Raw genomic sequence first — 24,415 nt, forward strand, 5'->3', positions numbered from 1 at the left:
CTGGGAAGAGGTGGGAGTAGAAGGGGAGGCAGGGGATAGCTGGGAAGAGGTGGGAGTAGGAGGGGAGGCAGGGGATAGCTGGGCTAGAGGTGGGAGTAGGAGGGGAGGCAGGGGATAGCTGGGAAGATGTGGGAGGAGGAGGGGAGGCAGGGGAAAGCTGGGAAGAGGTGGGAGGATGAGGGGATGCAGGGGATAGCTGGGAAGAGGTGGGAGTAGGAGGGGAGGCAGGGGATAGCTGGGCAAGAGGTGGGAGTAGGAGGGGAGGCAGGGGATAGCTGGGAAGAGGTGGGAGTAGGAGGGGAGGCAGGGGATAGCTGGGAAGAGGTGGGAGTAGGAGGGGAGGCAGGGGATAGCTGGGAAGAGGTGGGAGTAGGAGGGGAGGCAGGGGATAGCTGGGAAGAGGTGGGAGTAGGAGGGGAGGCAGGGGATAGCTGGGCTAGAGGTGGGAGTAGGAGGGGAGGCAGGGGATAGCTGGGAAGAGGTGGGAGGAGGAGGGGAGGCAGGGGATAGCTGGGAAGAGGTGGGAGGAGGAGGGGAGGCAGGGGATAGCTGGGAAGAGGTGGGAGTAGGAGGGGAGGCAGGGGATAGCTGGGCAAGAGGTGCGAGTAGGAGGGGAGGCAGGGGATAGCTGGGCTAGAGGTGGGAGGAGGAGGGGAGGCAGGGGATAGCTGGGAAGAGGTGGGAGGAGGAGGGGAGGCAGGGGATAGCTGGGCTAGAGGTGGGAGTAGGAGGGGAGGCAGGGGATAGCTGGGAAGAGGTGGGAGAAGGAGGGGAGGCAGGGGATAGCTGGGAAGAGGTGGGAGTAGGAGGGGAGACAGGGGATAGCTGGGCAAGAGGTGGGAGTAGGAGGGGAGGTAGGGGATAGCTGGGAAGAGGTGGGAGTAAGAGGGGGGGCAGAGGATAGCTGGGCTAGAGGTGGGAGTAGGAGGCGAGGCAGGGGATAGCTGGGCTAGAGGTGGGAGGAGGAGGGGAGGCAGGGGATAGCTGGGAAGAGGTGGGAGTAGGAGGGGAGGCAGGGGATAGCTGTGAAGAGGTGGGAGTAGGAGGGGAGGCAGGGGAGAGCTGGGCTAGAGGTGGGAGTAGGAGGGGAGGCAGGGGATAGCTGGGCTAGAGGTGAAAGTAGGAGGGGAGGCAGGGGATAGCTGGACTAGAGGTGGGAATTGGATGGGAGGCAGGGGATAGCTGGGCTAGAGGTGGGAATTGGAGGGGAGGCAGGGATAGCTGGGCTAGAGGTGGAAGGAGGAGGGGAGGTAGGGGATAGCTGGGCTAGAGGTGGGAATTGGAGGGGAGGCAGGGGATAGCTGGGCTAGAGGTGGGAGTAGGAGGGGAGGCAGGGGATAGCTTGGCTAGAGGTGGGAGTAGGAGGGGAGGCAGGGGATAGCTGGGAAGAGGTGGGAGTAGAAGTGGAGGCAGGGGATAGCTGGGAAGAGGTGGGAGTAGGAGGGGAGGCAGGGGATAGCTGGGCTAGAGGTGGGATTAGGAGGGGAGGCAGGGGATAGCTGGGAAGAGGTGGGAGTAGGAGGGGAGGCAGGGGATAGCTGGGCTAGAGGTGGGAGTAGGAGGGGAGGCAGGGGATAGCTGGGAAGAGGTGGGAGTAGGAGGGGAGGCAGGGGATAGCTGGGAAGAGGTGGGAGTAGAAGGGGAGGCAGGGGATAGCTGGGAAGAGGTGGGAGTAGGAGGGGAGGCAGGGGATAGCTGGGCTAGAGGTGGGAGTAGGAGGGGAGGCAGGGGATAGCTGGGAAGAGGTGGGAGGAGGAGGGGAGGCAGGGGAAAGCTGGGAAGAGGTGGGAGGAGGAGGGGAGGCAGGGGATAGCTGGGAAGAGGTGGGAGTAGGAGGGGAGGCAGGGGATAGCTGGGCAAGAGGTGGGAGTAGGAGGGGAGGCAGGGGATAGCTGGGAAGAGGTGGGAGTAGGAGGGGAGGCAGGGGATAGCTGGGAAGAGGTGGGAGTAGGAGGGGAGGCAGGGGATAGCTGGGAAGAGGTGGGAGTAGGAGGGGAGGCAGGGGATAGCTGGGCTAGAGGTGGGAGTAGGAGGGGAGGCAGGGGATAGCTGGGAAGAGGTGGGAGGAGGAGGGGAGGCAGGGGATAGCTGGGAAGAGGTGGGAGGAGGAGGGGAGGCAGGGTATGGCTGGGAAGAGGTGGGAGTAGGAGGGGAGGCAGGGGATAGCTGGGCAAGAGGTGCGAGTAGGAGGGGAGGCAGGGGATAGCTGGGCTAGAGGTGGGAGGAGGAGGGGAGGCAGGGGATAGCTGGGAAGAGGTGGGAGGAGGAGGGGAGGCAGGGGATAGCTGGGCTAGAGGTGGGAGTAGGAGGGGAGGCAGGGGATAGCTGGGCTAGAGGTGGGAGTAGGAGGGGAGGCAGGGGATAGCTGGGCTAGAGGTGGGAATTGGAGGGGAGGCAGGGGATAGCTGGGAAGAGGTGGGAGTAGGAGGGGAGGCAGGGGATAGCTGGGCTAGAGGTGGGAATTGGAGGGGAGGCAGGGGATAGCTGGGCTAGAGGTGGGAGTAGGAGGGGAGGCAGGGTATAGCTGGGAAGAGGTGGGAGTAGGAGGGGAGGCAGGGGATAGCTGGGAAGAGGTGGGAGGAGGAGGGGAGGCAGGGGATAGCTGGGAAGAAGTGGGAGTAGGAGGGGAGGCAGGGGATAGCTGGGCAAGAGGTGCGAGTAGGAGGGGAGGCAGGGGATAGCTGGGCTAGAGGTGGGAGGAGGAGGGGAGGCAGGGGATAGCTGGGAAGAGGTGGGAGGAGGAGGGGAGGCAGGGGATAGCTGGGAAGAGGTGGGAGAGGAGGGGGAGGCAGGGGATAGCTGGGCTAGAGGTGGGAGTAGGAGGGGAGGCAGGGGATAGCTGGGCTAGAGGTGGGAGTAGGAGGGGAGGCAGGGGATAGCTGGGCTAGAGGTGGGAGTAGGAGGGGAGGCAGGGGATAGCTGGGCAAGAGGTGGGAGTAGGAGGGGAGGCAGGGGATAGCTGGGCTAGAGGTGGGAGGAGGAGGGGAGGCAGGGGATAGCTGGGAAGAGGTGGGAGTAGGAGGGGAGGCAGGGGATAGCTGGGAAGAGGTGGGAGTAGGAGGGGAGGCAGGGGATAGCTGTCCTAGAGGTGAGAGTAGGAGGGGAGGCGGGATAGCTGGACTAGAGGTGGGAATTGGAGGGGAGGCAGGGGATAGCTGGGCTAGAGGTGGGAATTGGAGGGGAGGCAGGGGACAGCTGGGCTAGAGGTTGGAGGAGGAGGGGAGGCAGGGGATAGCTGGGCTAGAGGTGGGAATTGGAGGGGAGGCAGGGGATAGCTGGGCTAGAGGTGGGAGTAGGAGGGGAGGCAGGGGATAGCTGGGAAGAGGTGGGAGTAGGAGGGGAGGCAGGGGATAGCTGGGCTAGAGGTGGGATTAGGAGGGGAGGCAGGGGATAGCTGGGAAGAGGTGGGAGTAGGAGGGGAGGCAGGGGATAGCTGGGCTAGAGGTGGGAGTAGGAGGGGAGGCAGGGGATAGCTGGGAAGAGGTGGGAGTAGGAGGGGAGGCAGGGGATAGCTGGGAAGAGGTGGGAGTAGAAGGGGAGGCAGGGGATAGCTGGGAAGAGATGGGAGTAGGAGGGGAGGCAGGGGATAGCTGGGCTAGAGGTGGGAGTAGGAGGGGAGGCAGGGGATAGCTGGGAAGATGTGGGAGGAGGAGGGGAGGCAGGGGAAAGCTGGGAAGAGGTGGGAGGAGGAGGGGATGCAGGGGATAGCTGGGAAGAGGTGGGAGTAGGAGGGGAGGCAGGGGATAGCTGGGCAAGAGGTGGGAGTAGGAGGGGAGGCAGGGGATAGCTGGGAAGAGGTGGGAGTAGGAGGGGAGGCAGGGGATAGCTGGGAAGAGGTGGGAGTAGGAGGGGAGGCAGGGGATAGCTGGGAAGAGGTGGGAGTAGGAGGGGAGGCAGGGGATAGCTGGGCTAGAGGTGGGAGTAGGAGGGGAGGCAGGGGATAGCTGGGAAGAGGTGGGAGGAGGAGGGGAGGCAGGGGATAGCTGGGCAAGAGGTGCGAGTAGGAGGGGAGGCAGGGGATAGCTGGGCTAGAGGTGGGAGGAGGAGGGGAGGCAGGGGATAGCTGGGAAGAGGTGGGAGGAGGAGGGGAGGCAGGGGATAGCTGGGCTAGAGGTGGGAGTAGGAGGGGAGGCAGGGGATAGCTGGGAAGAGGTGGGAGAAGGAGGGGAGGCAGGGGATACCTGGGAAGAGGTGGGAGTAGGAGGGGAGACAGGGGATAGCTGGGCAAGAGGTGGGAGTAGGAGGGGAGGCAGGGGATAGCTGGGAAGAGGTGGGAGTAAGAGGGGGGGCAGAGGATAGCTGGGCTAGAGGTGGGAGTAGGAGGCGAGGCAGGGGATAGCTGGGCTAGAGGTGGGAGGAGGAGGGGAGGCAGGGGATAGCTGGGAAGAGGTGGGAGTAGGAGGGGAGGCAGGGGATAGCTGGGAAGAGGTGGGAGTAGGAGGGGAGGCAGGGGATAGCTGGGCTAGAGGTGGGAGTAGGAGGGGAGGCAGGGGATAGCTGGGCTAGAGGTGAAAGTAGGAGGGGAGGCAGGGGATAGCTGGACTAGAGGTGGGAATTGGAGGGGAGGCAGGGGATAGCTGGGCTAGAGGTGGGAATTGGAGGGGAGGCAGGGGATAGCTGGGCTAGAGGTGGAAGGAGGAGGGGAGGTAGGGGATAGCTGGGCTAGAGGTGGGAATTGGAGGGGAGGCAGGGGATAGCTGGGCTAGAGGTGGGAGTAGGAGGGGAGGCAGGGGATAGCTTGGCTAGAGGTGGGAGTAGGAGGGGAGGCAGGGGATAGCTGGGAAGAGGTGGGAGTAGAAGTGGAGGCAGGGGATAGCTGGGAAGAGGTGGGAGTAGGAGGGGAGGCAGGGGATAGCTGGGCTAGAGGTGGGATTAGGAGGGGAGGCAGGGGATAGCTGGGAAGAGGTGGGAGTAGGAGGGGAGGCAGGGGATAGCTGGGCTAGAGGTGGGAGTAGGAGGGGAGGCAGGGGATAGCTGGGAAGAGGTGGGAGTAGGAGGGGAGGCAGGGGATAGCTGGGAAGAGGTGGGAGTAGAAGGGGAGGCAGGGGATAGCTGGGAAGAGGTGGGAGTAGGAGGGGAGGCAGGGGATAGCTGGGCTAGAGGTGGGAGTAGGAGGGGAGGCAGGGGATAGCTGGGAAGAGGTGGGAGGAGGAGGGGAGGCAGGGGAAAGCTGGGAAGAGGTGGGAGGAGGAGGGGAGGCAGGGGATAGCTGGGAAGAGGTGGGAGTAGGAGGGGAGGCAGGGGATAGCTGGGCAAGAGGTGGGAGTAGGAGGGGAGGCAGGGGATAGCTGGGAAGAGGTGGGAGTAGGAGGGGAGGCAGGGGATAGCTGGGAAGAGGTGGGAGTAGGAGGGGAGGCAGGGGATAGCTGGGAAGAGGTGGGAGTAGGAGGGGAGGCAGGGGATAGCTGGGCTAGAGGTGGGAGTAGGAGGGGAGGCAGGGGATAGTTGGGAAGAGGTGGGAGGAGGAGGGGAGGCAGGGGATAGCTGGGAAGAGGTGGGAGGAGGAGGGGAGGCAGGGGATAGCTGGGAAGAGGTGGGAGTAGGAGGGGAGGCAGGGGATAGCTGGGCAAGAGGTGCGAGTAGGAGGGGAGGCAGGGGATAGCTGGGCTAGAGGTGGGAGGAGGAGGGGAGGCAGGGGATAGCTGGGCTAGAGGTGGGAGTAGGAGGGGAGGCAGGGGATAGCTGGGCTAGAGGTGGGAGTAGGAGGGGAGGCAGGGGATAGCTGGGCTAGAGGTGGGAATTGGAGGGGAGGCAGGGGATAGCTGGGAAGAGGTGGGAGTAGGAGGGGAGGCAGGGGATAGCTGGGCTAGAGGTGGGAATTGGAGGGGAGGCACGGGATAGCTGGGCTAGAGGTGGGAGTAGGAGGGGAGGCAGGGTATAGCTGGGAAGAGGTGGGAGTAGGAGGGGAGGCAGGGGATAGCTGGGAAGAGGTGGGAGGAGGAGGGGAGGCAGGGGATAGCTGGGAAGAAGTGGGAGTAGGAGGGGAGGCAGGGGATAGCTGGGCAAGAGGTGCGAGTAGGAGGGGAGGCAGGGGATAGCTGGGCTAGAGGTGGGAGGAGGAGGGGAGGCAGGGGATAGCTGGGAAGAGGTGGGAGGAGGAGGGGAGGCAGGGGATAGCTGGGAAGAGGTGGGAGGAGGAGGGGAGGCAGGGGATAGCTGGGCTAGAGGTGGGAGTAGGAGGGGAGGCAGGGGATAGCTGGGCTAGAGGTGGGAGTAGGAGGGGAGGCAGGGGATAGCTGGGCTAGAGGTGGGAGTAGGAGGGGAGGCAGGGGATAGCTGGGCAAGAGGTGGGAGTAGGAGGGGAGGCAGGGGATAGCTGGGCTAGAGGTGGGAGGAGGAGGGGAGGCAGGGGATAGCTGGGAAGAGGTGGGAGTAGGAGGGGAGGCAGGGGATAGCTGGGAAGAGGTGGGAGTAGGAGGGGAGGCAGGGGATAGCTGGGAAGAGGTGGGAGTAGGAGGGGAGGCAGGGGATAGCTGTCCTAGAGGTGAGAGTAGGAGGGGAGGCGGGATAGCTGGACTAGAGGTGGGAATTGGAGGGAGGCAGGGGATAGCTGGGCTAGAGGTGGGAATTGGAGGGGAGGCAGGGGATAGCTGGGCTAGAGGTGGGAGGAGGAGGGGAGGCAGGGGATAGCTGGGCTAGAGGTGGGAATTGGAGGGGAGGCAGGGGATAGCTGGGCTAGAGGTGGGAGTAGGAGGGGAGGCAGGGGATAGCTGGGCTAGAGGTGGGAGTAGGAGGGAGGCAGGGGATAGCTGGGAAGAGGTGGGAGTAGGAGGGGAGGCAGGGGATAGCTGGGAAGAGGTGGGAGTAGGAGGGGAGGCAGGGGATAGCTGGGAAGAGGTGGGAGTAGGAGGGGAGGCAGGGGATAGCTGGGCTAGAGGTGGGAGTAGGAGGGGAGGCAGGGGATAGCTGGGAAGAGGTGGGAGTAGGAGGGGAGGCAGGGGATAGCTGGGCTAGAGGTGGGAGTAGGAGGGGAGGCAGGGGATAGCTGGGAAGAGGTGGGAGTAGGAGGGGAGGCAGGGGATAGCTGGGCTAGAGGTGGGAGTAGGAGGGGAGGCAGGGGATAGCTGGGCTAGAGGTGAAAGTAGGAGGGGAGGCAGGGGATAGCTGGACTAGAGGTGGGAATTGGAGGGGAGGCAGGGGATAGCTGGGCTAGAGGTGGGAATTGGAGGGGAGGCAGGGGATAGCTGGGCTAGAGGTGGAAGGAGGAGGGGAGGCAGGGGATAGCTGGGCTAGAGGTGGGAATTGGAGGGGAGGCAGGGGATAGCTGGGCTAGAGGTGGGATTAGGAGGGGAGGCAGGGGATAGCTGGGCTAGAGGTGGGAGTAGGAGGGGAGGCAGGGGATAGCTGGGAAGAGGTGGGAGTAGGAGGGGAGGCAGGGGATAGCTGGGAAGAGGTGGGAGTAGAAGGGGATGCAGGGGATAGCTGGGAAGAGGTGGGAGTAGGAGGGGAGGCAGGGGATAGCTGGGCTAGAGGTGGGAGTAGGAGGGGAGGCAGGGGATAGCTGGGAAGAGGTGGGAGGAGGAGGGGAGGCAGGGGAAAGCTGGGAAGAGGTGGGAGGAGGAGGGGAGGCAGGGGATAGCTGGGAAGAGGTGGGAGTAGGAGGGGAGGCAGGGGATAGCTGGGCAAGAGGTGGGAGTAGGAGGGGAGGCAGGGGATAGCTGGGAAGAGGTGGGAGTAGGAGGGGAGGCAGGGGATAGCTGGGAAGAGGTGGGAGTAGGAGGGGAGGCAGGGGATAGCTGGGAAGAGGTGGGAGTAGGAGGGGAGGCAGGGGATAGCTGGGCTAGAGGTGGGAGTAGGAGGGGAGGCAGGGGACAGCTGGGAAGAGGTGGGAGGAGGAGGGGAGGCAGGGGATAGCTGGGAAGAGGTGGGAGGAGGAGGGGAGGCAGGGGATAGCTGGGAAGAGGTGGGAGTAGGAGGGGAGGCAGGGGATAGCTGGGCAAGAGGTGCGAGTAGGAGGGGAGGCAGGGGATAGCTGGGCTAGAGGTGGGAGGAGGAGGGGAGGCAGGGGATAGCTGGGAAGAGGTGGGAGGAGGAGGGGAGGCAGGGGATAGCTGGGCTAGAGGTGGGAGTAGGAGGGGAGGCAGGGGATAGCTGGGCTAGAGGTGGGAGTAGGAGGGGAGGCAGGGGATAGCTGGGCTAGAGGTGGGAATTGGAGGGGAGGCAGGGGATAGCTGGGAAGAGGTGGGAGTAGGAGGGGAGGCAGGGGATAGCTGGGCTAGAGGTGGGAATTGGAGGGGAGGCAGGGGATAGCTGGGCTAGAGGTGGGAGTAGGAGGGGAGGCAGGGTATAGCTGGGAAGAGGTGGGAGTAGGAGGGGAGGCAGGGGATAGCTGGGAAGAGGTGGGAGGAGGAGGTGAGGCAGGGGATAGCTGGTAAGAGGTGGGAGTAGGAGGGGAGGCAGGGGATAGCTGGGCAAGAGGTGCGAGTAGGAGGGGAGGCAGGGGATAGCTGGGCTAGAGGTGGGAGGAGGAGGGGAGGCAGGGGATAGCTGGGAAGAGGTGGGAGGAGGAGGGGAGGCAGGGGATAGCTGGGAAGAGGTGGGAGGAGGAGGGGAGGCAGGGGATAGCTGGGCTAGAGGTGGGAGTAGGAGGGGAGGCAGGGGATAGCTGGGCTAGAGGTGGGAGTAGGAGGGGAGGCAGGGGATAGCTGGGCTAGAGGTGGGAGTAGGAGGGGAGGCAGGGGATAGCTGGGCAAGAGGTGGGAGTAGGAGGGGAGGCAGGGGATAGCTGGGCTAGAGGTGGGAGGAGGAGGGGAGGCAGGGGATAGCTGGGAAGAGGTGGGAGTAGGAGGGGAGGCAGGGGATAGCTGGGAAGAGGTGGGAGTAGGAGGGGAGACAGGGGATAGCTGGGCAAGAGGTGGGAGTAGGAGGGGAGGCAGGGGATAGCTGTGAAGAGGTGGGAGTAAGAGGGGAGGCAGAGGATAGCTGGGCTAGAGGTGGGAGTAGGAGGCGAGGCAGGGGATAGCTGGGCTAGAGGTGGGAGGAGGAGGGGAGGCAGGGGATAGCTGGGAAGAGGTGGGAGTAGGAGGGGAGGCAGGGGATAGCTGGGAAGAGGTGGGAGTAGGAGGGGAGGCAGGGGATAGCTGGGCTAGAGGTGGGAGTAGGAGGGGAGGCAGGGGATAGCTGGGCTAGAGGTGAAAGTAGGAGGGGAGGCAGGGGATAGCCGGACTAGAGGTGGGAATTGAAGGGGAGGCAGGGGATAGCTGGGCTAGAGGTGGGAATTGGAGGGGAGGCAGGGGATAGCTGGGCTAGAGGTGGAAGGAGGAGGGGAGGCAGGGGATAGCTGGGCTAGAGGTGGGAATTGGAGGGGAGGCAGGGGATAGCTGGGCTAGAGGTGGGAGTAGGAGGGGAGGCAGGGGATAGCTGGGCTAGAGGTGGGAGTAGGAGGGGAGGCAGGGGATAGCTGGGAAGAGGTGGGAGTAGGAGTGGAGGCAGGGGATAGCTGGGAAGAGGTGGGAGTAGGAGGGGAGGCAGGGGATAGCTGGGCTAGAGGTGGGATTAGGAGGGGAGGCAGGGGATAGCTGGGAAGAGGTGGGAGTAGGAGGGGAGGCAGGGGATAGCTGGGCTAGAGGTGGGAGTAGGAGGGGAGGCAGGGGATAGCTGGGAAGAGGTGGGAGTAGGAGGGGAGGCAGGGGATAGCTGGGAAGAGGTGGGAGTAGAAGGGGAGGCAGGGGATAGCTGGGAAGAGGTGGGAGTAGGAGGGGAGGCAGGGGATAGCTGGGCTAGAGGTGGGAGTAGGAGGGGAGGCAGGGGATAGCTGGGAAGATGTGGGAGGAGGAGGGGAGGCAGGGGAAAGCTGGGAAGAGGTGGGAGGAGGAGGGGATGCAGGGGATAGCTGGGAAGAGGTGGGAGTAGGAGGGGAGGCAGGGGATAGCTGGGCAAGAGGTGGGAGTAGGAGGGGAGGCAGGGGATAGCTGGGAAGAGGTGGGAGTAGGAGGGGAGGCAGGGGATAGCTGGGAAGAGGTGGGAGTAGGAGGGGAGGCAGGGGATAGCTGGGAAGAGGTGGGAGTAGGAGGGGAGGCAGGGGATAGCTGGGCTAGAGGTGGGAGTAGGAGGGGAGGCAGGGGATAGCTGGGAAGAGGTGGGAGGAGGAGGGGAGGCAGGGGATAGCTGGGAAGAGGTGGGAGGAGGAGGGGAGGCAGGGGATAGCTGGGAAGAGGTGGGAGTAGGAGGGGAGGCAGGGGATAGCTGGGCAAGAGGTGCGAGTAGGAGGGGAGGCAGGGGATAGCTGGGCTAGAGGTGGGAGGAGGAGGGGAGGCAGGGGATAGCTGGGAAGAGGTGGGAGGAGGAGGGGAGGCAGGGGATAGCTGGGCTAGAGGTGGGAGTAGGAGGGGAGGCAGGGGATAGCTGGGAAGAGGTGGGAGAAGGAGGGGAGGCAGGGGATAGCTGGGAAGAGGTGGGAGTAGGAGGGGAGACAGGGGATAGCTGGGCAAGAGGTGGGAGTAGGAGGGGAGGCAGGGGATAGCTGGGAAGAGGTGGGAGTAAGAGGGGGGGCAGAGGATAGCTGGGCTAGAGGTGGGAGTAGGAGGCGAGGCAGGGGATAGCTGGGCTAGAGGTGGGAGGAGGAGGGGAGGCAGGGGATAGCTGGGAAGAGGTGGGAGTAGGAGGGGAGGCAGGGGATAGCTGGGAAGAGGTGGGAGTAGGAGGGGAGGCAGGGGATAGCTGGGCTAGAGGTGGGAGTAGGAGGGGAGGCAGGGGATAGCTGGGCTAGAGGTGAAAGTAGGAGGGGAGGCAGGGGATAGCTGGACTAGAGGTGGGAATTGGAGGGGAGGCAGGGGATAGCTGGGCTAGAGGTGGGAATTGGAGGGGAGGCAGGGGATAGCTGGGCTAGAGGTGGAAGGAGGAGGGGAGGTAGGGGATAGCTGGGCTAGAGGTGGGAATTGGAGGGGAGGCAGGGGATAGCTGGGCTAGAGGTGGGAGTAGGAGGGGAGGCAGGGGATAGCTTGGCTAGAGGTGGGAGTAGGAGGGGAGGCAGGGGATAGCTGGGAAGAGGTGGGAGTAGAAGTGGAGGCAGGGGATAGCTGGGAAGAGGTGGGAGTAGGAGGGGAGGCAGGGGATAGCTGGGCTAGAGGTGGGATTAGGAGGGGAGGCAGGGGATAGCTGGGAAGAGGTGGGAGTAGGAGGGGAGGCAGGGGATAGCTGGGCTAGAGGTGGGAGTAGGAGGGGAGGCAGGGGATAGCTGGGAAGAGGTGGGAGTAGGAGGGGAGGCAGGGGATAGCTGGGAAGAGGTGGGAGTAGAAGGGGAGGCAGGGGATAGCTGGGAAGAGGTGGGAGTAGGAGGGGAGGCAGGGGATAGCTGGGCTAGAGGTGGGAGTAGGAGGGGAGGCAGGGGATAGCTGGGAAGAGGTGGGAGGAGGAGGGGAGGCAGGGGAAAGCTGGGAAGAGGTGGGAGGAGGAGGGGAGGCAGGGGATAGCTGGGAAGAGGTGGGAGTAGGAGGGGAGGCAGGGGATAGCTGGGCAAGAGGTGGGAGTAGGAGGGGAGGCAGGGGATAGCTGGGAAGAGGTGGGAGTAGGAGGGGAGGCAGGGGATAGCTGGGAAGAGGTGGGAGTAGGAGGGGAGGCAGGGGATAGCTGGGAAGAGGTGGGAGTAGGAGGGGAGGCAGGGGATAGCTGGGCTAGAGGTGGGAGTAGGAGGGGAGGCAGGGGATAGCTGGGAAGAGGTGGGAGGAGGAGGGGAGGCAGGGGATAGCTGGGAAGAGGTGGGAGGAGGAGGGGAGGCAGGGGATAGCTGGGAAGAGGTGGGAGTAGGAGGGGAGGCAGGGGATAGCTGGGCAAGAGGTGCGAGTAGGAGGGGAGGCAGGGGATAGCTGGGCTAGAGGTGGGAGTAGGAGGGGAGGCAGGGGATAGCTGGGCTAGAGGTGGGAGGAGGAGGGGAGGCAGGGGATAGCTGGGAAGAGGTGGGAGGAGGAGGGGAGGCAGGGGATAGCTGGGCTAGAGGTGGGAGTAGGAGGGGAGGCAGGGGATAGCTGGGCTAGAGGTGGGAGTAGGAGGGGAGGCAGGGGATAGCTGGGCTAGAGGTGGGAATTGGAGGGGAGGCAGGGGATAGCTGGGAAGAGGTGGGAGTAGGAGGGGAGGCAGGGGATAGCTGGGCTAGAGGTGGGAATTGGAGGGGAGGCAGGGGATAGCTGGGCTAGAGGTGGGAGTAGGAGGGGAGGCAGGGTATAGCTGGGAAGAGGTGGGAGTAGGAGGGGAGGCAGGGGATAGCTGGGAAGAGGTGGGAGGAGGAGGGGAGGCAGGGGATAGCTGGGAAGAAGTGGGAGTAGGAGGGGAGGCAGGGGATAGCTGGGCAAGAGGTGCGAGTAGGAGGGGAGGCAGGGGATAGCTGGGCTAGAGGTGGGAGGAGGAGGGGAGGCAGGGGATAGCTGGGAAGAGGTGGGAGGAGGAGGGGAGGCAGGGGATAGCTGGGAAGAGGTGGGAGGAGGAGGGGAGGCAGGGGATAGCTGGGCTAGAGGTGGGAGTAGGAGGGGAGGCAGGGGATAGCTGGGCTAGAGGTGGGAGTAGGAGGGGAGGCAGGGGATAGCTGGGCTAGAGGTGGGAGTAGGAGGGGAGGCAGGGGATAGCTGGGCAAGAGGTGGGAGTAGGAGGGGAGGCAGGGGATAGCTGGGCTAGAGGTGGGAGGAGGAGGGGAGGCAGGGGATAGCTGGGAAGAGGTGGGAGTAGGAGGGGAGGCAGGGGATAGCTGGGAAGAGGTGGGAGTAGGAGGGGAGGCAGGGGATAGCTGTCCTAGAGGTGAGAGTAGGAGGGGAGGCGGGATAGCTGGACTAGAGGTGGGAATTGGAGGGGAGGCAGGGGATAGCTGGGCTAGAGGTGGGAATTGGAGGGGAGGCAGGGGATAGCTGGGCTAGAGGTGGGAGGAGGAGGGGAGGCAGGGGATAGCTGGGCTAGAGGTGGGAATTGGAGGGGAGGCAGGGGATAGCTGGGCTAGAGGTGGGAGTAGGAGGGGAGGCAGGGGATAGCTGGGAAGAGGTGGGAGTAGGAGGGGAGGCAGGGGATAGCTGGGCTAGAGGTGGGATTAGGAGGGGAGGCAGGGGATAGCTGGGAAGAGGTGGGAGTAGGAGGGGAGGCAGGGGATAGCTGGGCTAGAGGTGGGAGTAGGAGGGGAGGCAGGGGATAGCTGGGAAGAGGTGGGAGTAGGAGGGGAGGCAGGGGATAGCTGGGAAGAGGTGGGAGTAGAAGGGGAGGCAGGGGATAGCTGGGAAGAGGTGGGAGTAGGAGGGGAGGCAGGGGATAGCTGGGCTAGAGGTGGGAGTAGGAGGGGAGGCAGGGGATAGCTGGGAAGATGTGGGAGGAGGAGGGGAGGCAGGGGAAAGCTGGGAAGAGGTGGGAGGAGGAGGGGATGCAGGGGATAGCTGGGAAGAGGTGGGAGTAGGAGGGGAGGCAGGGGATAGCTGGGCAAGAGGTGGGAGTAGGAGGGGAGGCAGGGGATAGCTGGGAAGAGGTGGGAGTAGGAGGGGAGGCAGGGGATAGCTGGGAAGAGGTGGGAGTAGGAGGGGAGGCAGGGGATAGCTGGGAAGAGGTGGGAGTAGGAGGGGAGGCAGGGGATAGCTGGGCTAGAGGTGGGAGTAGGAGGGGAGGCAGGGGATAGCTGGGAAGAGGTGGGAGGAGGAGGGGAGGCAGGGGATAGCTGGGAAGAGGTGGGAGGAGGAGGGGAGGCAGGGGATAGCTGGGAAGAGGTGGGAGTAGGAGGGGAGGCAGGGGATAGCTGGGCAAGAGGTGCGAGTAGGAGGGGAGGCAGGGGATAGCTGGGCTAGAGGTGGGAGGAGGAGGGGAGGCAGGGGATAGCTGGGAAGAGGTGGGAGGAGGAGGGGAGGCAGGGGATAGCTGGGCTAGAGGTGGGAGTAGGAGGGGAGGCAGGGGATAGCTGGGAAGAGGTGGGAGAAGGAGGGGAGGCAGGGGATAGCTGGGAAGAGGTGGGAGTAGGAGGGGAGACAGGGGATAGCTGGGCAAGAGGTGGGAGTAGGAGGGGAGGCAGGGGATAGCTGGGAAGAGGTGGGAGTAAGAGGGGGGGCAGAGGATAGCTGGGCTAGAGGTGGGAGTAGGAGGCGAGGCAGGGGATAGCTGGGCTAGAGGTGGGAGGAGGAGGGGAGGCAGGGGATAGCTGGGAAGAGGTGGGAGTAGGAGGGGAGGCAGGGGATAGCTGGGAAGAGGTGGGAGTAGGAGGGGAGGCAGGGGATAGCTGGGCTAGAGGTGGGAGTAGGAGGGGAGGCAGGGGATAGCTGGGCTAGAGGTGAAAGTAGGAGGGGAGGCAGGGGATAGCTGGACTAGAGGTGGGAATTGGAGGGGAGGCAGGGGATAGCTGGGCTAGAGGTGGGAATTGGAGGGGAGGCAGGGGATAGCTGGGCTAGAGGTGGAAGGAGGAGGGGAGGTAGGGGATAGCTGGGCTAGAGGTGGGAATTGGAGGGGAGGCAGGGGATAGCTGGGCTAGAGGTGGGAGTAGGAGGGGAGGCAGGGGATAGCTTGGCTAGAGGTGGGAGTAGGAGGGGAGGCAGGGGATAGCTGGGAAGAGGTGGGAGTAGAAGTGGAGGCAGGGGATAGCTGGGAAGAGGTGGGAGTAGGAGGGGAGGCAGGGGATAGCTGGGCTAGAGGTGGGATTAGGAGGGGAGGCAGGGGATAGCTGGGAAGAGGTGGGAGTAGGAGGGGAGGCAGGGGATAGCTGGGCTAGAGGTGGGAGTAGGAGGGGAGGCAGGGGATAGCTGGGAAGAGGTGGGAGTAGGAGGGGAGGCAGGGGATAGCTGGGAAGAGGTGGGAGTAGAAGGGGAGGCAGGGGATAGCTGGGAAGAGGTGGGAGTAGGAGGGGAGGCAGGGGATAGCTGGGCTAGAGGTGGGAGTAGGAGGGGAGGCAGGGGATAGCTGGGAAGAGGTGGGAGGAGGAGGGGAGGCAGGGGAAAGCTGGGAAGAGGTGGGAGGAGGAGGGGAGGCAGGGGATAGCTGGGAAGAGGTGGGAGTAGGAGGGGAGGCAGGGGATAGCTGGGCAAGAGGTGGGAGTAGGAGGGGAGGCAGGGGATAGCTGGGAAGAGGTGGGAGTAGGAGGGGAGGCAGGGGATAGCTGGGAAGAGGTGGGAGTAGGAGGGGAGGCAGGGGATAGCTGGGAAGAGGTGGGAGTAGGAGGGGAGGCAGGGGATAGCTGGGCTAGAGGTGGGAGTAGGAGGGGAGGCAGGGGATAGTTGGGAAGAGGTGGGAGGAGGAGGGGAGGCAGGGGATAGCTGGGAAGAGGTGGGAGGAGGAGGGGAGGCAGGGGATAGCTGGGAAGAGGTGGGAGTAGGAGGGGAGGCAGGGGATAGCTGGGCAAGAGGTGCGAGTAGGAGGGGAGGCAGGGGATAGCTGGGCTAGAGGTGGGAGGAGGAGGGGAGGCAGGGGATAGCTGGGAAGAGGTGGGAGGAGGAGGGGAGGCAGGGGATAGCTGGGCTAGAGGTGGGAGTAGGAGGGGAGGCAGGGGATAGCTGGGCTAGAGGTGGGAGTAGGAGGGGAGGCAGGGGATAGCTGGGCTAGAGGTGGGAATTGGAGGGGAGGCAGGGGATAGCTGGGAAGAGGTGGGAGTAGGAGGGGAGGCAGGGGATAGCTGGGCTAGAGGTGGGAATTGGAGGGGAGGCACGGGATAGCTGGGCTAGAGGTGGGAGTAGGAGGGGAGGCAGGGTATAGCTGGGAAGAGGTGGGAGTAGGAGGGGAGGCAGGGGATAGCTGGGAAGAGGTGGGAGGAGGAGGGGAGGCAGGGGATAGCTGGGAAGAAGTGGGAGTAGGAGGGGAGGCAGGGGATAGCTGGGCAAGAGGTGCGAGTAGGAGGGGAGGCAGGGGATAGCTGGGCTAGAGGTGGGAGGAGGAGGGGAGGCAGGGGATAGCTGGGAAGAGGTGGGAGGAGGAGGGGAGGCAGGGGATAGCTGGGAAGAGGTGGGAGGAGGAGGGGAGGCAGGGGATAGCTGGGCTAGAGGTGGGAGTAGGAGGGGAGGCAGGGGATAGCTGGGCTAGAGGTGGGAGTAGGAGGGGAGGCAGGGGATAGCTGGGCTAGAGGTGGGAGTAGGAGGGGAGGCAGGGGATAGCTGGGCAAGAGGTGGGAGTAGGAGGGGAGGCAGGGGATAGCTGGGCTAGAGGTGGGAGGAGGAGGGGAGGCAGGGGATAGCTGGGAAGAGGTGGGAGTAGGAGGGGAGGCAGGGGATAGCAGGGAAGAGGTGGGAGTAGGAGGGGAGGCAGGGGATAGCTGGGAAGAGGTGGGAGTAGGAGCGGAGGCAGGGGATAGCTGTCCTAGAGGTGAGAGTAGGAGGGGAGGCGGGATAGCTGGACTAGAGGTGGGAATTGGAGGGGAGGCAGGGGATAGCTGGGCTAGAGGTGGGAATTGGAGGGGAGGCAGGGGATAGCTGGGCTAGAGGTGGGAGGAGGAGGGGAGGCAGGGGATAGCTGGGCTAGAGGTGGGAATTGGAGGGGAGGCAGGGGATAGCTGGGCTAGAGGTGGGAGTAGGAGGGGAGGCAGGGGATAGCTGGGCTAGAGGTGGGAGTAGGAGGGAGGCAGGGGATAGCTGGGAAGAGGTGGGAGTAGGAGGGGAGGCAGGGGATAGCTGGGAAGAGGTGGGAGTAGGAGGGGAGGCAGGGGATAGCTGGGAAGAGGTGGGAGTAGGAGGGGAGGCAGGGGATAGCTGGGCTAGAGGTGGGAGTAGGAGGGGAGGCAGGGGATAGCTGGGAAGAGGTGGGAGTAGGAGGGGAGGCAGGGGATAGCTGGGCTAGAGGTGGGAGTAGGAGGGGAGGCAGGGGATAGCTGGGAAGAGGTGGGAGTAGGAGGCGAGGCAGGGGATAGCTGGGAAGAGGTGGGAGTAGGAGGGGAGGCAGGGGATAGCTGGGAAGAGGTGGGAGTAGGAGGGGAGGCAGGGGATAGCTGGGCTAGAGGTGGGAGTAGGAGGGGAGGCAGGGGGTAGCTGGGAAGAGGTGGGAGGAGGAGGGGAGGCAGGGGATAGCTGGGAAGAGGTGGGAGGAGGAGGGGAGGCAGGGGATAGCTGGGAAGAGGTGGGAGTAGGAGGGGAGGCAGGGGATAGCTGGGCAAGAGGTGCGAGTAGGAGGGGAGGCAGGGGATAGCTGGGCTAGAGGTGAAAGGAGGAGGGGAGGCAGGGGATAGCTGGGCTAGAGGTGGGAGTAGGAGGGGAGGCAGGGGATAGCTGGGAAGAGGTGGGAGTAGGAGGGGAGGCAGGGGATAGCTGGGAAGAGGTGGGAGGAGGAGGGGAGGCAGGGGATAGCTGAGAAGAGGTGGGAGTAGGAGGGGAGGCAGGGGATAGCTGGGCAAGAGGTGCGAGTAGGAGGGGAGGCAGGGGATAGCTGGGCTAGAGGTGGGAGGAGGAGGGGAGGCAGGGGATAGCTGGGAAGAGGTGGGAGGAGGAGGGGAGGCAGGGGATAGCTGGGCTAGAGGTGGGAGTAGGAGGGGAGGCAGGGGATAGCTGGGCTAGAGGTGGGAGTAGGAGGGGAGGCAGGGGATAGCTGGGCTAGACGTGGGAATTGGAGGGGAGGCAGGGGATTGCTGGGCTAGAGGTGGGAGTAGGAGGGGAGGCAGGGGATAGCTGGGCTAGAGGTGGGAGTAGGAGGGAGGCAGGGGATAGCTGGGAAGAGGTGGGAGTAGGAGGGGAGGCAGGGGATAGCTGGGAAGAGGTGGGAGGAGGAGGGGAGGCAGGGGATAGCTGGGAAGAGGTGGGAGGAGGAGGGGAGGCAGGGGATAGCGGGGCTAGAGGTGGGAGTAGGAGAGGAGGCAGGGGATAGCTGGGCTAGAGGTGGGAGTAGGAGGGAGGCAGGGGATAGCTGGGCTAGAGGTGGGAGTAGGAGGGGAGGCAGGGGATAGCTGGGCTAGAGGTGGGAGTAGGAGGGGAGGCAGGGGATAGCTGGGCAAGAGGTGGGAGTAGGAGGGGAGGCAGGGGATAGCTGGGCAAGAGGTGGGAGTAGGAGGGGAGGCAGGGGATAGCTGGGAAGAGGTGGGAGTAAGAGGGGAGGCAGAGGATAGCTGGGCTAGAGGTGGGAGTAGGAGGCGAGGCAGGGGATAGCTGGGCTAGAGGTGGGAGGAGGAGGGGAGGCAGGGGATAGCTGGGAAGAGGTGGGAGTAGGAGGGGAGGCAGGGGATAGCTGGGAAGAGGTGGGAGTAGGAGGGGAGGCAGGGGATAGCTGGGCTAGAGGTGGGAGTAGGAGGGGAGGCAGGGGATAGCTGGACTAGAGGTGGGAATTGGAGGGGAGGCAGGGGATAGCTGGGCTAGAGGTGGGAATTGGAGGGGAGGCAGGGGATAGCTGGGCTAGAGGTGGAAGGAGGAGGGGAGGCAGGGGATAGCTGGGCTAGAGGTGAAAGTAGGAGGGGAGGCAGGGGATAGCTGGACTAGAGGTGGGAATTGGAGGGGAGGCAGGGGATAGCTGGGCTAGAGGTGGGAATTGGAGGGGAGGCAGGGGATAGCTGGGCTAGAGGTGGAAGGAGGAGGGAAGGCAGGGGATAGCTGGGCTAGAGGTGGGAATTGGAGGGGAGGCAGGGGATAGCTGGGCTAGAGGTGGGAGTAGGAGGGGAGGCAGGGGATAGCTGGGCTAGAGGTGGGAGTAGGAGGGGAGGCAGGGGATAGCTGGGAAGAGGTGGGAGTAGGAGGGGAGGCAGGGGATAGCTGGGAAGAGGTGGGAGTAGGAGGGGAGGCAGGGGATAGCTGGGCTAGAGGTGGGATTAGGAGGGGAGGCAGGGGATAGCTGGGAAGAGGTGGGAGTAGGAGGGGAGGCAGGGGATAGCTGGGCTAGAGGTGGGAGTAGGAGGGGAGGCAGGGGATAGCTGGGAAGAGGTGGGAGTAGGAGGGGAGGCAGGGGATAGCTGGGAAGAGGTGGGAGTAGAAGGGGAGGCAGGGGATAGCTGGGAAGAGGTGGGAGTAGGAGGGGAGGCAGGGGATAGCTGGGCTAGAGGTGGGAGTAGGAGGGGAGGCAGGGGATAGCTGGGAAGAGGTGGGAGGAGGAGGGGAGGCAGGGGAAAGCTGGGAAGAGGTGGGAGGAGGAGGGGAGGCAGGGGATAGCTGGGAAGAGGTGGGAGTAGGAGGGGAGGCAGGGGATAGCTGGGCAAGAGGTTGGAGTAGGAGGGGAGGCAGGGGATAGCTGGGAAGAGGTGGGAGTAGGAGGGGAGGCAGGGGATAGCTGGGAAGAGGTGGGAGTAGGAGGGGAGGCAGGGGATAGCTGGGAAGAGGTGGGAGTAGGAGGGGAGGCAGGGGATAGCTGGGCTAGAGGTGGGAGTAGGAGGGGAGGCAGGGGATAGCTGGGAAGAGGTGGGAGGAGGAGGGGAGGCAGGGGATAGCTGGGAAGAGGTGGGAGGAGGGGAGGCAGGGGATAGCTGGGAAGAGGTGGGAGTAGGAGGGGAGGCAGGGGATAGCTGGGCAAGAGGTGCGAGTAGGAGGGGAGGCAGGGGATAGCTGGGCTAGAGGTGGGAGGAGGAGGGGAGGCAGGGGATAGCTGGGAAGAGGTGGGAGGAGGAGGGGAGGCAGGGGATAGCTGGGCTAGAGGTGGGAGTAGGAGGGGAGGCAGGGGATAGCTGGGCTAGAGGTGGGAGTAGGAGGGGAGGCAGGGGATAGCTGGGCTAGAGGTGGGAATTGGAGGGGAGGCAGGGGATAGCTGGGAAGAGGTGGGAGTAGGAGGGGAGGCAGGGGATAGCTGGGCTAGAGGTGGGAATTGGAGGGGAGGCAGGGGATAGCTGGGCTAGAGGTGGGAGTAGGAGGGGAGGCAGGGTATAGCTGGGAAGAGGTGGGAGTAGGAGGGGAGGCAGGGGATAGCTGGGAAGAGGTGGGAGGAGGAGGGGAGGCAGGAGATAGCTGGGAAGAGGTGGGAGTAGGAGGGGAGGCAGGGGATAGCTGGGCAAGAGGTGCGAGTAGGAGGGGAGGCAGGGGATAGCTGGGCTAGAGGTGGGAGGAGGAGGGGAGGCAGGGGATAGCTGGGAAGAGGTGGGAGGAGGAGGGGAGGCAGGGGATAGCTGGGCTAGAGGTGGGAGTAGGAGGGGAGGCAGGGGATAGCTGGGCTAGAGGTGGGAGTAGGAGGGGAGGCAGGGGATAGCTGGGAAGAGGTGGGAGGAGGAGGGGAGGCAGGGGATAGCTGGGCTAGAGGTGGGAGTAGGAGGGGAGGCAGGGGATAGCTGGGCTAGAGGTGGGAATTGGAGGGGAGGCAGGGGATAGCTGGGCTAGAGGTGGGAGTAGGAGGGGAGGCAGGGGATAGCTGGGCTAGAGGTGGGAGTAGGAGGGGAGGCAGGGGATAGCTGGGCAAGAGGTGGGAGTAGGAGGGGAGGCAGGGGATAGCTGGGAAGAGGTGGGAGTAGGAGGGGAGGCAGGGGATAGCTGGGCTAGAGGTGGGAGTAGGAGGGGAGGCAGGGGATAGCTGGGCTAGAGGTGGGAGTAGGAGGGGAGGCAGGGGATAGCTGGGAAGAGGTGGGAGTAGGAGGGGAGGCACGGGATAGCTGGGCTAGAGGTGGGAGTAGGAGGGGAGGCAGGGGATAGCTGGGCTAGAGTTGGGAGGAGGAGGGGAGGCAGGGGATAGCTGGGAAGAGGTGGGAGTAGGAGGGGAGGCAGGGGATAGCTGGGCTAGAGGTGGGAGTAGGAGGGGAGGCAGGGGATAGCTGGGCTAGAGGTGGGAATTGGAGGGGAGGCAGGGGATAGCTGGGCTAGAGGTGGGAGTAGGAGGGGAGGCAGGAGATAGCTGGGCTAGAGGTGGGAGTAGGAGAGGAGGCAGGGGATAGCTGGGCTAGAGGTGGGAGTAGGAGGGAGGCAGGGGATAGCTGGGCTAGAGGTGGGAGTTGGAGGGGAGGCAGGGGAGAGCTGGGCAAGAGGTGGGAGTAGGAGGGGAGGCAGGGGATAGCTGGGCTAGAGGTGGGAGTAGGAGGGGAGGCAGGGGATAGCTGGGCTAGAGGTGGGAGGAGGAGGGGAGGCAGGGGATAGCTGGGCAAGAGGTGGGAGTAGGAGGGGAGGCAGGGGATAGCTGGGAAGAGGTGGGAGTAGGAGGGGAGGCAGGGGATAGCTGGGCTAGAGGTGGGAGTAGGAGGGGAGGCAGGGGATAGCTGGGAAGAGGTGGGAGTAGGAGGGGAGGCAGGGGATAGCTGGGCTAGAGGTGGGAGTAGGAGGGGAGGCAGGGGATAGCTGGGCTAGAGGTGGGAGTAGGAGGGGAGGCAGGGGATAGCTGGGCTAGAGGTGGGAGTAGGAGGGGAGGCAGGGGATAGCTGGGCTAGAGGTGGGAATTGGAGGGGAGGCAGGGGATAGCTGGGCTAGAGGTGGGAGTAGGAGGGGAGGCAGGGGATAGCTGGGCTAGAGGTGGGAGTAGGAGAGGAGGCAGGGGATAGCTGGGCTAGAGGTGGGAGTAGGAGGGAGGCAGGGGATAGCTGGGCTAGAGGTGGGAGTAGGAGGGGAGGCAGGGGATAGCTGGGCAAGAGGTGGGAGTAGGAGGGGAGGCAGGGGATAGCTGGGAAGAGGTGGGAGTAGGAGGGGAGGCAGGGGATAGCTGGGCTAGAGGTGGGAGTAGGAGGGGAGGCAGGGGATAGCTGGGCTAGAGGTGGGAGTAGGAGGGGAGGCAGGGGATAGCTGGGAAGAGGTGGGAGTAGGAGGGGAGGCAGGGGATAGCTGGGCTAGAGGTGGGAGTAGGAGGGGAGGCAGGGGATAGCTGGGCTAGAGGTGGGAGGAGGAGGGGAGGCAGGGGATAGCTGGGCTAGAGGTGGGAGTAGGAGGGGAGGCAGGGGATAGCTGGGAAGAGGTGGGAGTAGGAGAGGAGGCAGGGGATAGCTGGGCTAGAGGTGGGAGTAGGAGGGGAGGCAGGGGATAGCTTGGCTAGAGGTGGGAGTAGGAGGGGAGGCAGGGGATAGCTGGGCTAGAGGTGGGAATTGGAGGGGAGGCAGGGGATAGCTGGGCTAGAGGTGGGAGTAGGAGAGGAGGCAGGGGATAGCTGGGCTAGAGGTGGGAGGAGGAGGGGAGGCAGGGGATAGCTGGGCTAGAGGTGGGAGGAGGAGGGGAGGCAGGGGATAGCTGGGAAGAGGTGGGAGTAGGAGGGGAGGCAGGGGATAGCTGGGCTAGAGGTGAGAGTAGGAGGGGAGGCAGGGGATAGCTTGGCTAGAGGTGGGAGTAGGAGGGGAGGCAGGGGATAGCTGGGCTAGAGGTGGGAATTGGAGGGGAGGCAGGGGATAGCTGGACTAGAGGTGGGAGTAGGAGGGGAGGCAGGGGATAGCTGGGCTAGAGGTGGGAGGAGGAGGGGAGGCAGGGGATAGCTGGGCTAGAGGTGGGAGTAGGAGGGGAGGCAGGGGATAGCTGGGAAGAGGTGGGAGTAGGAGAGGAGGCAGGGGATAGCTGGGCTAGAGGTGGGAGTAGGAGGGGAGGCAGGGGATAGCTTGGCTAGAGGTGGGAGTAGGAGGGGAGGCAGGGGATACCTGGGCTAGAGGTGGGAATTGGAGGGGAGGCAGGGGATAGCTGGGCTAGAGGTGGGAGTAGGAGAGGAGGCAGGGGATAGCTGGGCTAGAGGTGGGAGGAGGAGGGGAGGCAGGGGATAGCTGGGCTAGAGGTGGGAGGAGGAGGGGAGGCAGGGGATAGCTGGGCTAGAGGTGGGAATTGGAGGGGAGGCAGGGGATAGCTGGGAAGAGGTGGGAGTAGGAGGGGAGGCAGGGGATAGCTGGGCTAGAGGTGGGAGGAGGAGGGGAGGCAGGGGATAGCTGGGCTAGAGGTGGGAGTAGGAGGGGAGGCAGGGGATAGCTGGGCTAGAGGTGGGAATTGGAGGGGAGGCAGGGGATAGCTGGACTAGAGGTGGGAGTAGGAGGGGAGGCAGGGGATAGCTGGGAAGAGGTGGGAGTTGGAGGTGAGCAGAGGAAGGCTGGATAGGAGGTGGGACTGGGAGAAGCGTCAGGTGAGACCAGGGCAGCAGATGGGATGGGCAGAGCCGGCCCTAACCAATATGATGCCCTGGGCAAGATTTTGGTAGGTGCCCCCTAGCACCTTTGCTAGTTTTGCAGGAAATGCCTGGCATGAGTCAGCTGGCAGCTCTGCTAACGTCAGGCTCCTTTTGTTTATGAAAATGCATCTTTTTTTGCATAACTATGTGGCTAGGATGCACAAGCAGCTTCTGCTGATTAAAATGATATGCAGCATGCCTATATTCTGTGTGCGACTACGGCTGTATCTGCATACGAAATGCTACATTACAGTGATTTCCAGGAATATCCTGCAACGTAACATTTTGTATGCACATACAGCCGCAGTCACACACAGAATATAGGCATGCCGCATATCATTTTAATCAGCAGGAGCTGCTGGTGCCCCTAAGCATACCAAATGCCCTAGGCAATTGCCTTGTTTGCCTATGCCTAAGGCCGGCTCTGGGGATGGGAATGGGAGAGGAGGCAGAGGATAGCTGGGATGGGGGTAGGACTGGGTGAGGAGGGAGAGGATAGCTGTGGAGGTGGTGGGAATGGGAGAGGAGGCATAGGATAGCTGTGGAGGTGGTGGGAATGGGAGAGGAGGCACAGGATAGCTGTGGAGGTGGTGGGAATGGGAGAGGAGGCACAGGATAGCTGGGATGGGGGCAGGACTGGGTGAGGAGGGAGAGGATAGCTGTGGAGGTGGTGGGAATGGGAGAGGAGGCACAGGATAGCTGTGGAGGTGGTGGGAATGGGAGAGGAGGCACATGATAGCAGAGACTGGGAGGGACTAGGAGGGGAGGCGGAGCACAGATACTAATTTCGGGCACATTCGGCAGTATGTTCTAGTGCAGTGATACCTGTATTTACTGTCCTGTGCATTCTGGTTATTACATTGTTTCCGCTTCTTGGATGGTCAGGGTGCAGTACACACATCTAGCCTGCAGATGTCACCAGTGTCATTACTATGTATAAAAACCTGTGTTGAGCCCTCTCCATACAGTAGGTGGTAAATCACAGTGGTAGAATGAAATAATTACCTCTCCTGGAGGCAATAACACGTGTCCCTGTGTCATCCAGCCTTTTGCTGGGGTTACATTGTATCAGGGGGCTTTAGGCCGGCACCCTCCATATATACAGGACAGTGCTGCTTATATATGTGTCTCTTACCCAGATTGCGGAAGCCATGGAGATTATGCTGCTGGCTGTCGTGTCCTCGGCCATTCGCTGTGAGTGGCGTCTTCAGAGCTGGCAGGTGGCGCTGGTGACTACGGTGAGTCCATGGCTTTCATATGAATTACACCACATGGTCTCAGAATAAAACCTGCTCAACTGTAATCTACACACATGAATAGCGATGTTCTGTTCTCCGCTTGTTGTAAATCACCCCTTATGGTTCTATACAAAGGGGCGCGTGGGGCCATTAATGCGGTGTTCACTATGAAACATATTGGGGACATTTATAAGAACTGGTGCAGAGGAAATAAGGTGGTGTCACCCACAGACACCGAGGCGACGTCTCTGTAAGCACCTGAGCAGGTCAGCGGCCGGTATCTGCTACGTCCAGGT

At 63.4% G+C, this 24,415-nt stretch overlaps 1 protein-coding gene across 4 annotated transcripts in view; it reads left to right on the forward strand.

Annotated features, from left to right (window-relative positions):
- SVOPL (SVOP like) overlaps positions 1 to 24,415 on the forward strand; it is a 134,094-nt gene that overhangs the window by 67,999 nt on the left and 41,680 nt on the right. For all 4 annotated transcript variants that reach the window (XM_063929359.1, XM_063929357.1, XM_063929360.1 and 1 more), the window contains exon 4: positions 24,021 to 24,119. In XM_063929359.1, coding sequence (XP_063785429.1) covers positions 24,021 to 24,119 — 99 coding nt within the window. The remainder of the gene's footprint in view (positions 1 to 24,020; positions 24,120 to 24,415) is intronic.

Source organism: Pseudophryne corroboree, chromosome 6 (genome assembly GCF_028390025.1).
Source record: "Pseudophryne corroboree isolate aPseCor3 chromosome 6, aPseCor3.hap2, whole genome shotgun sequence".
In the NCBI taxonomy this organism is placed as follows: Eukaryota; Metazoa; Chordata; class Amphibia; order Anura; family Myobatrachidae; genus Pseudophryne; species Pseudophryne corroboree.